Source organism: Cynara cardunculus (genome assembly GCF_001531365.2).
Source record: "Cynara cardunculus var. scolymus isolate 2C chromosome LG 8, CcrdV1, whole genome shotgun sequence".
Lineage (NCBI taxonomy): Eukaryota > Viridiplantae > Streptophyta > Magnoliopsida > Asterales > Asteraceae > Cynara > Cynara cardunculus.
Window position 1 is genome coordinate 1,545,475 of NC_037535.1, and position 13,664 is coordinate 1,559,138.

General features: G+C 36.2%; 1 protein-coding gene across 5 annotated transcripts; it reads left to right on the forward strand.

The window, feature by feature from the left end:
- Positions 1-6,434: 6,434 nt before the first annotated feature.
- LOC112517370 lies at positions 6,435-13,425 on the forward strand. Of its 5 annotated transcripts, none has more exons than XM_025124776.1 (12): positions 6,435-6,510; positions 6,591-6,635; positions 6,720-6,771; positions 6,851-6,924; positions 7,037-7,167; positions 7,642-7,750; positions 8,418-8,578; positions 9,836-10,474; positions 10,913-11,668; positions 11,758-11,877; positions 12,967-13,034; positions 13,133-13,425. In XM_025124776.1, the coding sequence occupies exons 1-12, from the start codon at positions 6,486-6,488 to the stop codon at positions 13,242-13,244; spliced, it is 2,292 nt and encodes a 763-aa protein (XP_024980544.1). In that variant the 5' UTR covers positions 6,435-6,485; the 3' UTR covers positions 13,245-13,425. The 5 variants fall into 5 exon arrangements, with proteins under 5 accessions (XP_024980544.1, XP_024980545.1, XP_024980546.1 ...); XM_025124777.1 differs by having other exon boundaries at positions 11,797-11,877; XM_025124779.1 differs by having other exon boundaries at positions 6,463-6,510; positions 6,846-6,924.
- Positions 13,426-13,664: the final 239 nt, after the last annotated feature.

A 13,664-nucleotide genomic window follows, 5' to 3' on the forward strand; every position in this document is an offset into this window, starting at 1 on the left:
AACATAATAAATTTAAATATTAGCAACTTATGGTAAATAATTTAATTAACATAATTCCTTTTTTTATTCAAAATAATGAATTAAAAAACATTAAAAAATAAATTCCTATATTAATATTATGGAAGTGGATTTTAGATGACGTGGCCGCTACAATTACCCAAACGCACACATCAAACTTTATATTTCAAATATTCAAAAAAAGGTTTTCTTTTTTTTTCAAATATTTGGAAAAAAAAAGGAAGAAAATAAGTGTGAATAAAGTTATTCCTTATCCAAACTAACAGTACCTTTGCTCAATTAGGCCCACTTCACCCTCTGGGCCCATTCTTAATGGGCCATATCAAGCCCGATTTGACTTCGACTATATACGATCGAGATTATGACATCCATAGATAACCTTATCCCGATTTAATTTTTCTCGACCTGATATAAACATAAAAGGTTTTATGTCAACAAGGTTATCTGATCTATATCGTGTACATACACGTATATAACCATAGGTTATTTTGATAAGTGATAAATATTTGAGAAGTAAAGAAGTGAGTTTAGCCCTTTATATGGTCAAAATCGGGTTTGTCTAGTCAAAAATTTCAGAAATGCGAAAAATAGAGGTGGTAGTTTTGTAACTCTTACAAATAAGCTGCAAACGGGTTCATATGTGAACTTATGTGATTCACATATGAATTATATGTTCATATGTGAATACATGTAATTCACATATAAGCTATTTTAACTGATTCATATATGAACCCGTGTGATTCACATATGAACTAATTAATGAGTTCACATATGAACATATAGTTCATATGTGAATCACGTGGGTTCATATATAAACCCGTTTGCTGCTTATTTGTAAGAGTTACGTAACTACCCTCTTGTGTTCTACATACGCATGCAAGAAATTATCTGATGCTTCAAAGTCAAAACCGCAAATGTTGATCAGATGAAAGACGATGATCAGTTTTTTACTTCTCAAATACTTATCACTTCTTAAATGAACCTTTCCCCACGTATGTATATGTCTATATATATATATATATATATATATATATAGGGCTTAATCAAATGAGAACTGAGTTGTTTGTGGTAACTGTGAGAACCAATATGAGCCAATCATTTAAATAATTAATGTTATATCCTAAAATAACATAAAGGGTAAATTGGTAATGTTATAATTATAAAACCCTAGATGCTTTAGGTACTCTTCTCCTTCGTCTACTTCTTCTCCGGCCACCCCCACCACCCCAATCTACTTTTTCATCGACGGTTTCCCTTACTACAACCATCTCATCTTCTCCTTTATTAGAAAACCTTATCTCTCTTATTTGATTTAGCCCTATGAAATCAACAACCCTTTCTGGTTTTGCTTTGATTGTTTCTTTGATGGCTTCAAAGCATTGACTGGGACTTGCTGGAGTGGTTCACGAGGCAGACGGCGGAGACGAGACATGACAGAAGCGGTACAAAGGGGAAGGTTCGGGTGTGCTTTGCCTATTTCCTCGTCCCTGTGTTTGTGTTAGTTCGTATGGTGGTGCAGGGGTGCGTGCGTGTGTTGCGGAAGGTGAAAGGGAGAAGGGAGATAAGGAGATGATGGCTGCAACAATGAAGGGGTAGCCGGAGAAGATGGATTGAGAAAGGAGAAGACGGGTAAAAATTGTGTGGTACATGGTGGTACCCAAATTGGTAATACATTGGGTAATGGGTATCACAGGGTGGCCGAAGAAGATGGATTGGGAAAGGAGGAGATGAGTGAAAATTTTGTGGTACATGGTGGTATCCCAATTGGTAATACATTGGGTAATGGGTATCGGCCGGAGAAGATGGATTGGGAAAGGAGGAGACNGTGGTACATGGTGGTATCCCAATTGGTAATACATTGGGTAATGGGTATCGGCCGGAGAAGATGGATTGGGAAAGGAGGAGACGAGTGAAAATTCTATGGTATATGGTGGTACCCCACTTGGTAATACATTGGGTAATGAGTATCACAGAGTGGCCGGAGAAGATGGATTGGGAAAGGAGGAGACGAGTGAAAATTCTGTGGTACATGTTGGTACCCCAATTGGTAATACATTGGTACCTGCCGGATTAATGTTCCCCGGAGGCCGGAGATCGGAGATCGGAGGTCGGAGAGAGAAGTTTTTTAAAAATACCTAAAATGCCCTTTAATTATAATTTTAACTCAAATTACCATAATTACTAATTTYCTTATTTATCCGTTGATTTGTGGTTAATATTGGTTCTCACAGTTACCACAAACAACTCGGTTCTCCCTTGAATAGGCCCCTATACATATATATATATATATATATATATATATATATTAGAAACCTAACTACTTTTACAAACCAATTAACTGATATATTTACGGAAACGATGTTGGTTCATTTATTATGATGTAAATATTTATTGGAAATTATAAGAGTTCATTTATTATGATCAATGTTTTACATTAAGAAGCAATCGAGATAATTACTTAACCACATATTCCCTCTATTATTAATAGTAAAATCTTCTAAAAAGAGAGTAAAATTGTTATTTAGTAATTAAAAAAGTATGATTATTATATATATTTAAAAAAGTGATTTTTTTTTTCACTATGGATATTTATTTTGAGAAGTATGAAATAAACAACCGGAAGAGGGGTTGCTTTTGAAATTTAATAGTACTTAGAGTCCAAGATGGAGATAAAAATCGGTTTGGGCCCATGTCGGTCCCAAACCGACGTTTTCAAAACCGAGTTGACTGGTCTCGTCCTGATAAAAGAAAATCCTAAGACCGATCTAGGCCCAGTAACCGGTCCCAACCCTAGTCGGTTATGAATTTTTTATATTTAATCTTTTTCTTACATAAAAAATGTTAAACATGTTTTTATAATTCCCATTTTTTGAAAAACCCTTTAAATAATACACATAAGTAGATAAAATACTGAAAACTTAACAAAGTTTGAAAATCTTATAATTTTTTTAAAAACTTGTATTATAATTTATAAAAATTTAAAATTTGTTTGAGAAATCAGTTGTAAAAATGTGAATGAAAGATCTCACTGAACTGGGTCTAGAAATCTAAGAAATAATGGGAATTCTTGATTTCTCTCGATTTTAAAATCCAAAACTTGAATTCATGTCCTCTCAATAAATTTTTTGATTTATATGTAACCATTTCTAGTCCCGGTCTACTCACTAAAATTCCTTACGGTCAAATAGTGATGGCCAAAAACGGGTCCCGGGTCGGGCCGGCGGGGCCCAACCAGTCCCAAGATTTCTCATAACCGGCCATAACCGGTCTTGGCGTAACCGGTCCTGGTCCAGGTCCCGCTCGAAAAAGTTGAGCCCGGTCAAACTTTATTGTAACTGGTTATGAGCCACCGGTCCCGGTCAATAAAAAATATTTTTTATGATATATATTTTTAATACATTATAAAATTGGTAATTGGATCACTCATATACACTTTAAAAATGCGTTTCATTATAATCAAAATTACATTGTGTTACAAAATATAGCGAGAATCCGATAATTGTGACCGTTTTTTTGCGTTTTTTGCGAATCGAGAACTTGGTATGTAAATCACTCAACCAAAACACTTATATGTAGTGTTTAGAAAGCAAAAAATACAAAAAAACCCCAAAAAACGGCTATATTTTTTTAAAAATAGTTATATATTTTTTTTAAATCAGGCCAGGCCGGGCCGGGTCGGGTCGGTCCATAATCGGTCCTGGTCCCGCGAAACACCCCAAATTCATAACCGGTCCCAGATTTCGGTCTTATAACTGGTCCTTGGCCGGTCCCGAGCCAGTTTGACCATCACTACGGTCCCATACTCCGTAATCTGGCCAGGCCCAATTTGACCATCTTTACTGTAGTCAGACTTCAGAGGTTGCCCGATATGTTTAAGTATTATTGATTTAATAGTCCATTTAAAAAAAATATTTGGAGTTTGAACATGGCCAATGGGCCACAATGCGTTTGCCAAGCCATAGACTCATAGAGTAACAAAGAGCCCAATGGGCTTCAAGCATCAATTCCATTATAATAGAGTTGTAATTCACTAGTTATTTCAAATGATTATTAAATCTTATATGTATAGCTCAGAGCCCCCCCTCACCATTCAATATTAACCACCTTAGCCCTAGGCCCAATAAGCTTCATAAACGTACACAAAACCAACATCATGTTGAATAGTTTATTTGTAAATGCAATTAGAGGTGGTCAAAAATCAGTCCCAGGATAAGTCGGTCCGGGTCTAAATTGGTCCGGTTCCAAATAGTAAAAATTTAGACTGAAACCGGTTACTGGTTTTGTTGAAAATACTGAGACCCGATTAAGGGTATTTGTAATCGGTCTTGTGCCTGGGCCGGACCCAAACCGGTCCTATATTAATAAAACATTTTCTCACACACACACACACACACACACACACATATATATATATATATATATATAAAATTTCTTTTTGATAAAATTTTAAAAATATTATTCTAATATACTTCAAAATGTCTAATTAGGTCAATCAAATACACTTAAAAAAATATGTTTTATTGTAAATTTGTAATTTGATTTTCAATAAAATACACTTAGAAAGCTAGAAATACATCTAAAAATACATATTTTTTTTTAAAAAAGTCGGGGCCGGTCCTAGGCCAGACCTATTTTTGGATGGAAACCATAACCGGTCTCAATCGGTCTAGGCCCGAGCCGGTCCTGGGCCGGGCCCATTTTGCCATGGGGGGCGGGGTGCTTTTATTCAATTGGCCTATTTAATTCGGTTAAGAGATGCTTCCTGATTTTAGTCGGAAGATGGATTGTTCAAAAATTCATGCATTACACATACTTTTATCAAGTTTTTCGACAAAGAATTACGAAAAATAATTTGCTACAAATAAATTATATGACAAGTCACTGAAGTGATTGAATTTTTGAGTCCTATTCTTATTAAAATTATTTTAATTTTTTCCTATCGTTTTTTTTCTTAAATTAACAGGTAAATGATAAGTGGCATACGTAGCCATCGTCTTCATCACACCTTTTCTGTCACTTGGTGTAGGGTCTCGGGGTGTTCACTGTTTGAAAGAGTACAAATATCGTTTTCATGAAAACTCTTCACGTAGAAAAGGTTTAGGGAAATTCTCGAGTGCTTTCGAAAGTTCAACAAAAACAGTTTGAAACATTTGAAAAGTAGAGAACTTTAAGGTCAAATTGGTAAATTTACAAAGATATTTGAAAATAGCTAGAGTTAGGGGTTGTTTGTTTATCTCTTAATAGTTACATTAAGAAACAATCTCTGAATCGTTAAGAAGTGAATCTTGTTTGGAAAAAAAAGGCTGCCTCTTAATGGTTCTAAAACCCTCTGAATGATTTTGTATCATGGATCTCACTTAATCATTAAGAACCCTAATTTCATTGTACAAAATTACCAAACAATTATATTTCATTTTACATTATATCATGAGAGTCTCTTAATCATTCTGACCACTTGTGGGTTTACGTAGTCCTGTGAGAGAGATTCGTTTTGATATATCACGTACCTAAAATGAAGAGTGAGTGAATAAGAAACTGATCTTAGAAGTGTTGCTTTCAAAGTGAATGTTTGAGTATGGAAAATCATCTGTCCCACATTAGTAGGGAACGAAACAAATTGTTAGAAACTGTTTGATCAGATGTATTAAGCAGTAATCAATGAGAATGAAAATAAAAGAAACTGTTTGGTTCTCTATAATATAATGAACTCATTCTAAACTTGTGCGTAATCATGGACGCAACCTTTGCTTTGTTTAGACAGTTTACAAACAACGATTTTCTTGTCCATAGTTATCAAGTTTTTTTTTTTGATTAACCTGGATATCCAACTCGTTATACGAGCCGAGAGTCACTCAATTTGAATCTCTGTGGCTACAAAGAGATTTTTATTTCCTATTGGATTTGAATCTGAGACCCCCTGATATTTTTGATCTTTGGAGCCAAGCTCAAACCAATCAGGCACCACCCTTGTGGTTATTTTCGTCCATCAAGTGTAGTTGTCTCTGAGAATGGTAGCATAAAACGATCATTATTGCAAGAAAGGTCGTTTATGTATATAACCTTACCAACGATTTCAAATCTATTTCAATCCAAATCCTTAAAAAACAACCCTACAAACCAAACTTACAAGAATCATTATTATAACACCTTCAAGAATCTAACTTTTTCCACAATTTCTCCATATACCATGAAACCAAACTCAAAAGATCAAACCTTTTGCCCTTTTCTTGAAAGATTTTTGTAGGGTTTATGTTATCTTGATTTCTTGTAGTAAGACAAATTTTGGGGTTTTTTGTTCATATCATATGTGGTTGACAAAATTAGTTTGAAGGTCACTCTACCCCACCCTCCACATACACACAAATCAATCACAAACACACTTATTCCATCCGAAATTTTGGTAGATTTTCATGTATTACCAAACACCCAAATCAGTAATCACTTGGATTCATCCTCTTTGCTCTCCAATGCCAGGATCCATTCAAGTTTCAGGTTCTTGTTCTTCCCTCAATTCAACCTTAATTTACGGTCTCTTCAATTAATTCTCCTTTTGTGGTTGTTTGATTTCGTAGTTCTGGATTTCAAGGAGCTTCCATCTTCGTCGAATTTCGTCAAGGGTATGTTGCATTCTGTTAATCGTCTTTCTTTGTGGCAATTTGCTACACGATTTGGAGTTGATTTTGCTTCGATTTTGATTGTAGTTTCATTGGGGAAAGTTGAGCATGAAGCTGGGGAAAAGGGGACTTTCTCTTTGTAAGATTCCGAACTGTTAAACTCTGAATTTTCGATTTTGTTTTCTGAACATTGATTCGAGATATTGATTTTAGCACAGCCCATTGACGAATCTGCGCGATAATTTGATCATCACGATTCTGGATTTGGAGGGAAATCAAGTATCGCGTTCAGGTTGATCATATTATCAAACTTAAGAATTAGGAAACTGGGATTCATCTCATTTTGTGTGGAATTAGGTCGATTTGGTTCTAATAAGATGATTTCATCATGTGAATTTGAATAGGTGTTCGAACGATTTCGATAATTGAAAAGGGGATATGGGATGATTTATTCCCCATAGAAGGAGGTGGGGTTATACATATGAAGTTGCAGTTCATTCTCAGTGACGAGGAGCGCAACAGGATTCGTTCAATGGTATACTCTCTTTGTTCCTTTTTGCATTTCTTTGGTACACAGAACATGACAGTATAAAAACCTGTTGTCCCACGTTTGACACGACATTAGATTGGGACAAGACATGACATGACTGAGTGAGACAAAAATGCACTTTTTCTGTCCCACTAAAAGGAGTTGCTATTCATAACCCCCTCACTCAATACACCTGGTTCTTAACCCCCATAGGAGGGGGTATCAATAGAATTCACCCACTAAAAAACAGGTGGAACAGTGGTAAATTACTGAACTACCCGTGTCAAATTAAGACCCTGAAATCTTTCACCAGCCTACTTCACTCTCGCCTGTCCAGTCCCCTCTGCGTACCAAACTTAGCTCACATGTTTCTTTACCATGGTTGGGATTTGGGAAGGGAAGTCTTTGCACACAATCCTTAACATTTTGCAAAGATGATTGTTTTGTTGTTTGGAAGTTACATTATTTCTTTATTTGTAGAGAGAATATGCTATGAAGAAGAAGCAAGATGAGATTCTCAATAGTAGGCTAAGAAATGCAGAAAGTGCCAAATCTCTTGCATCATCGATGAGCAGACATGAGGTCTCAGGTTTGATCTTGCAGTGTTTAATGATACACTTGAGCACAAATTAACCAAACCAAACCAAACGAACCTGGTACATCCCACCTGGAGGTGGAGGTGGGGTCAGGGGAGGTTAAGATGTATGCATACCTGACCTCTGCCCCAAAGAGTATAACAGTTGTTTCTGTGAATACCCACAACTTGTGAAAAATGTGACAAGTCGGGGGTCTTCATGGAAACACTTGAGCACAAATTAAACAAAAAGAACGAACCCATTATATCCCACCTGGAGGTGGGGTCTGGGGAGAGTAAGATGTATGCATACTTGACCTCTACCCCAAAAAGTAGAGCAACTGTTTTCGTGAAGACCCACAACTTGTGAAAAGTGTGACAAGCGGGGGGTCTTCAATGAAACACTTAAGCACAAATAAACCAAACCAAACGAATCCGTTATATCCCACTTGGAGGTGGGGTTTGGGGAGGGTTGGATATATACATACCTGACATCTACCTCAAACAGTAGAATAGTTGTTTTTGTGAAGACTCTTGGCTTGTGAAAAGTGTGACAAGCCGGCGGGTCTTCACGGAAACACTTTAAGCACAAATGAAAGGACTAGATGAGTTCAATGGGGGCACACTCGTTTGATTGTCAATTCGGTCTTACGTCGGAACTTTTCTGAAAGGTTTTGTCTAGATGTTTTGAGGATTACATCTTCTCAAGATTTCCAAAGAAGCAGTTCCAATGGTGATGCTGCGAAAGCTGGTTTCTTGACCCCTCTTGATGACACATTCAAGAAAGCTTCAGAAGCTAATGATGGGATAAAAGAAGAATCTTTTCAGAGGCAATCGTTCACAGTTAAGGATTAAAATTAACTCTCTTGGTTTTACTTCCCGTACAACGAGCCTCATGGTAGTTATATATTCCGATAATGCATGCGCGTATTCACAAATCGTTGGGTTTTTAATGATGTATCTAGGAAATGCTGGCGGTATACGGCCTTCTGCTCTTTTAGAACATAGATTTGGATCACTACAACAAAATCGGCTTTATAGGATGTCAAATATGTCTTAAGGGGCTGTTTGGTTGGTTTTCTACTGAACTCTGTATGGATAAAGCTGTCTGTGTGGATTAATATGTCTATATAGATAGGAAAGGTTTTTTCATTGAGGGAAGGAGCGTGTTTTTTAATTGGGAGGGGCAAGTTCAGATTTTTTTTGCATATAGCTCCCCCCTTGAAGCTTAATGAATAAGCCACTTTCTATATCGCCACTACCCAACAATCATATATAGTTGACCATATAAGCTGTGAGTCTCATTAAGCTGCTAACAAATAGGCCCTAAATGTCCAAATAGACTGTTTTATCGAACTTAAGTTTATATGACCAAACAATTGTACGTCCTATGTAAAAGTGTTACAATAAGATGTATTTGAGTATCCTAACAAGTTTTTTATGACATTTTTGAAACATATTGTCCTATTACCTTTATTATAGAACTTAAAGAAATGTTCCTATAACCACATCTTTTTATAGGACATTTAATTTTACAAGACATTTTTTAAAATAATGTCATATAAAAAGACTAATACGACGCTTTATTTTAAATTTGTCCTAAAAAACTTGTTATGACGCCCAAAAGTTTTTTATCTACTTATTGTAAGTTGTAACACCTTTACGTAGGACATATAGTTGTTTGATCCTATAAACTTATGTCCTATATGGCAATGTATTAGGACATTTAGCAGCTGTTTGGTTGGTTTTCCATTAAGTCCTGTATGAATAAAGCCGACTATGTTGATTAATCTGTCTATAGATTGAAAGAGTTTTTGTTTGGGAGGGTTTTTCATAGATGGAAGGAGAGTGTTTTTAGATGGGGATGGGAAGGTTTGGAAGAAATTTGGCTTTCTGCATAAAGCTCCCTCTAGAAGCTTATCTAATAAGCCACTTTCTATATCGCTACTACCAAAGAGTCATGTATAGCTGCCCGAATAAGCTGCGTGTCCTATTAAGCTGTTAACAAACAGGCCCTTAGACGTATTTAGCGTTTTGTAAAAGAAAACGACTTTGTTGGGATTGAAGACAACTATTTAACAGCCAATCCCCTTGTTTTAGAATGCTACAGATAGAATGGAAGAAGCTTCATTCTCTCTTGTGACAGAAGGGATGCATCAAAAAATATTGTTAGAGGATGCCGAGAGTCTTGCTTCACAAACAGATTTGGCAAAGAAGAACGAAACCGTAATACCAAGTAGTATGATTGAGAAGTTAGAGGAGCAGAATCTTGAAGAGAAAATCCCTAGCTATATTAATAAAAAAGCCAAAGAGAGGGCGCCTACTCCTTTATTGCAAGAACCTGAAGTAAATTCAGATAAGAACAACGAGATTCATGCAGCCAAATCAAAACCGTCGGATAATGTGGCCGAGAAGTTAGATAAACGGAATCTTGAAGAAACGAGCGTCATCTATGTAAAGAAAACAAGCAAAGAGAGCAAACCTCCTCATTCATCACAAGAAACCAAAGTGAATACAATCAAGAACGATGAGATTCAATTACAACAAACCGATGCACCCAAAAGATTGCTAGATGGATCTTCTCCTGATGTGCGTTTGTCAAGCTCGGTTATTGCGGAAAAGATAAAATCATTTTCCCCTAAGCTAGCAGGCGAAGAACCAGATAAGCAGGGCACACCAGAGAAAACTCCACGTAATATAAAGAAGATGATTAGCGTCTTTGAAAGTAGTATATCTCAGGTGCGCATACTAATTCTATTGCGAATAGGGAAATCGACTGAAATAGCCAATCCCATCAAGGGGTTTCACTTTTTAGCCACTTTTGTACCTCATTTCGATTTTTAGCCATTTTTTATGCATATGCTTTAAGTTTTGCTTTTTAGCCACTTTTGTACCTCCATTTCCGCCTATATACACACACATTACATTGTACTCCAACGTTGTATCCACATTTAGGGAAATTGATTGAAATAGCCAATTCCATCAAGGGGTTTCACTTTTTAGCCACTTTTGTACCCCATTTCGACTTTTAGCCATTTCTTACGCATATGCGTAAGAAATGGCTAAAAGTCGAAATGAGGTAGAAAGTGGCTAAAAAGTGAAACCCCTTGATGGGATTCGCTATTTCAGTCAATTTCCTAATTTATTTATTTGTAAATTTCTATACGTTGATTTCAGGATAGAGTTCCTCTTAAGCCTGTGGGTACAAAAGCATATCGAGTTGGAACTGTACGTTTATTGAAGGATCATGCGGTTAATACCTCAGAAATGTCGAGTTCAACTAGGCTCAGAAACTCCTTTAGTACAGGTGATTTGCGGAGAAACCTTTCTGGTATCACAACAAAAGGAGAGCAAGCTGGTTTCAACGAAAATATGGTAGAACCAACTGAAACAAATATGCAATCGAAAGGAATGATTGGAAGTGAAGGGGATACGCTTATTTCAGACGATCCAAAGGAGACACAAGAATCATCTGAAAAAGGTGTAAATAATGAAAAGAAGGTTGCTTTCAGAGAAACTAGCACAAAGAAGATGGAAGAATCTTCTGAAAAAGGCGTAAGTAATGAAGAGAAGGTTACGTTCACAGAAACCAACACAAAGGAGATACGGAGATCACCTAAAGAAGGCGTAAATAATGAAGAGAAGTCTGCTCTAACAGAAACTAACACGATTGAGATACTGAAATCCCGTCAAGAAGATGCGACAGTTTCAGGAAGAATGCATGAAGATGATAAACAAGCGGAAACTCTTTCAAATAAGGTTAAAGATGGTACTATTGACGGTAAAAAGACTTCAAAAGACAATCTTGACTATATTTACCATGATGGTTCTGGTCCATGGATATTCCCAGATGAAGAAAGACATTTTTGTATGACAGCCGAGAAAGCTCATCAAGAAAACACTATTGCTTCTATACCAGATAGCATTGGGCAAGTAAGTGACTTCATTTTACAGCTCTCTTTAGACATGGAAAAAGTTTGTACCCTTTTCTTGATTTTTATGGCTGAACAAACACATTTCAGATTGAAGTGCATCGTGGAAGTGACGGTATTGTGAAACAGGATGAAGCGATGGCTCGAATTTCAGGGAACTCGAGTCCGAAGAGCTCAGATGAAGAGGATTCTACCGGATCACTTGGACAGGTTTGACATTTTCATCTACTCACTTGCTTGAAGCACGCCATATAAAATCAACTTTACTGGACGGAAAATATGAGGAAATTGACCAATAGCCGATCTCCCCAACCAACTTCACTTTTTAGCCACTTTTTCAATTGAATTCCTATTTTAGCCACAGTTTTCACAAATGTCTTGTGCATTTGCATAAACTCGATTTTCAGATTAAAAAAAGAAGAAAAAGATTTTTTTTTTGCGTAAAGATTCAAATTTTTGCGCTAAGGATTTTTTTTTCTTCCAGAAGTTAGTCTTTACGCAAATGCGTAAAGCATCTGCCTAAAGACCGGATCTTTTGGAAGAGCCTCTGAAAAGTGGCTAAAATGGTTGATGGGTTTGGCTATTTCAGCCAATTCTCCCCAACTATGTTTAAATGTCAATATAATGCTTTATAAGACTTGAGTTTATAGGACCAACTAATTGTACGTCATATATGTAAAAGCGTCATGATCAGTTGATAGGACGTTTTTGGGCGTCCTAACAAGTTTTTCGAGACACTTTTGAAGTATCATGTTCTATTAGTCTTTTTACATTGCCTTATCTGAGAACATATCTTATAAAAACAAATGTCCTAAAGAAAGGGTCATTTTTGGGTGTCTTCTCAACTTGTTGCAACACTTTTACAAGACATCCTATAAACTTAAGTCATATGTTTGGCAACTGCTAAATGGTTTGGTGCAGAATGATTAAGTGGTCAGAATGATTAAGAAGCTCTCATAATATATTGCAAAATGAAATATAATTGTTTGGTAATTGTGTACAATGAAATTAGGGCTCTTAATGGTTAAGGTAGATCCATGATACAAAATCATTTAGAGGCAAACTTTTTTTCTACCAAATAAGATTCACCTCTTAACGATTCAGAGGTTGCCTCTTAATGGAACTATTAAGTAGTCTATCAGTACATTTGAATATATTTGGCGTCCTATAAAGCCAATTTTATAGCAGTATTAATATTACTATATGTAAGATGAACACCCTTTTATTGATAAGAATTTGAAAGCTATATCAGAAGATCAAGAAATGTGTTCCATTCCTAAACTAGAAATTTATCTTCAGGCGATAAAAATAGCACTCGTGATCGGATTTGGAGTGCTTGTTCTTCTTTTTCGACAAAGGGAACCGGGGTATGTTTAGAATTCTCGTTTTAAGTCCATTGACATCGCATTTGGATCGCCCTTTTGGTTTATGAGTCGAGTTAAATTCTTGTGTAACTTTTCGACAGAAACGGCAAGAAAAAAGGAAATAATCTTGCCGTAAAGAATCAAGTTTTCATGAACAAACGAGGATCAATTGGCGAACGTTCGAGGAAGACTGGTGTTCTGAGGCTCTCGTAGCTCGGATTTTTTTGGGTACATTGCAATAAAACATCGTGTTAGATTCGGAATCTTTGTCGGGTTTCTTCAGAAAACGCAACAAGAAGGGTCTTCATTGGTGTTCATAGCGTCTTTAAATTTATGCGTATTGAATCTTTTGTTTTCATGTTTATATGAAATATGATACTACTGTCGTTTTGCCTGGCTCGTTTTGATGATGGTTTGTATAGTTCTACGTTTTCAACCTTTTTACTGATGGGAAAATCATCAGTGGTCGAAAACGTATTAAAACACATGGTCGAAAACGTACCAAAGGCTTCTTGACATGTTAAAAGAAAAATGGTTTCATTCTGGTTTTATACTCATCAGAAGGTCATGAATTTAATTAAAACCGCACCTGTTATATCCCATGGATAATATTAGAGATGCCCAAAAATCAGT

Excerpts from the sequence above, each read along its gene's own strand:
- LOC112517370 (XM_025124776.1), top strand. The coding sequence starts at position 6,486 with ATGCCAGGATCCATTCAAGTTTCAG. Across the intron at positions 6,772-6,850 it reads GAAAAGGGGACTTTCTCTTT|CCCATTGACGAATCTGCGCG; the intron begins GTAAGATTCCGA and ends ATTTTAGCACAG. Across the intron at positions 10,475-10,912 it reads TTGAAAGTAGTATATCTCAG|GATAGAGTTCCTCTTAAGCC; the intron begins GTGCGCATACTA and ends CGTTGATTTCAG.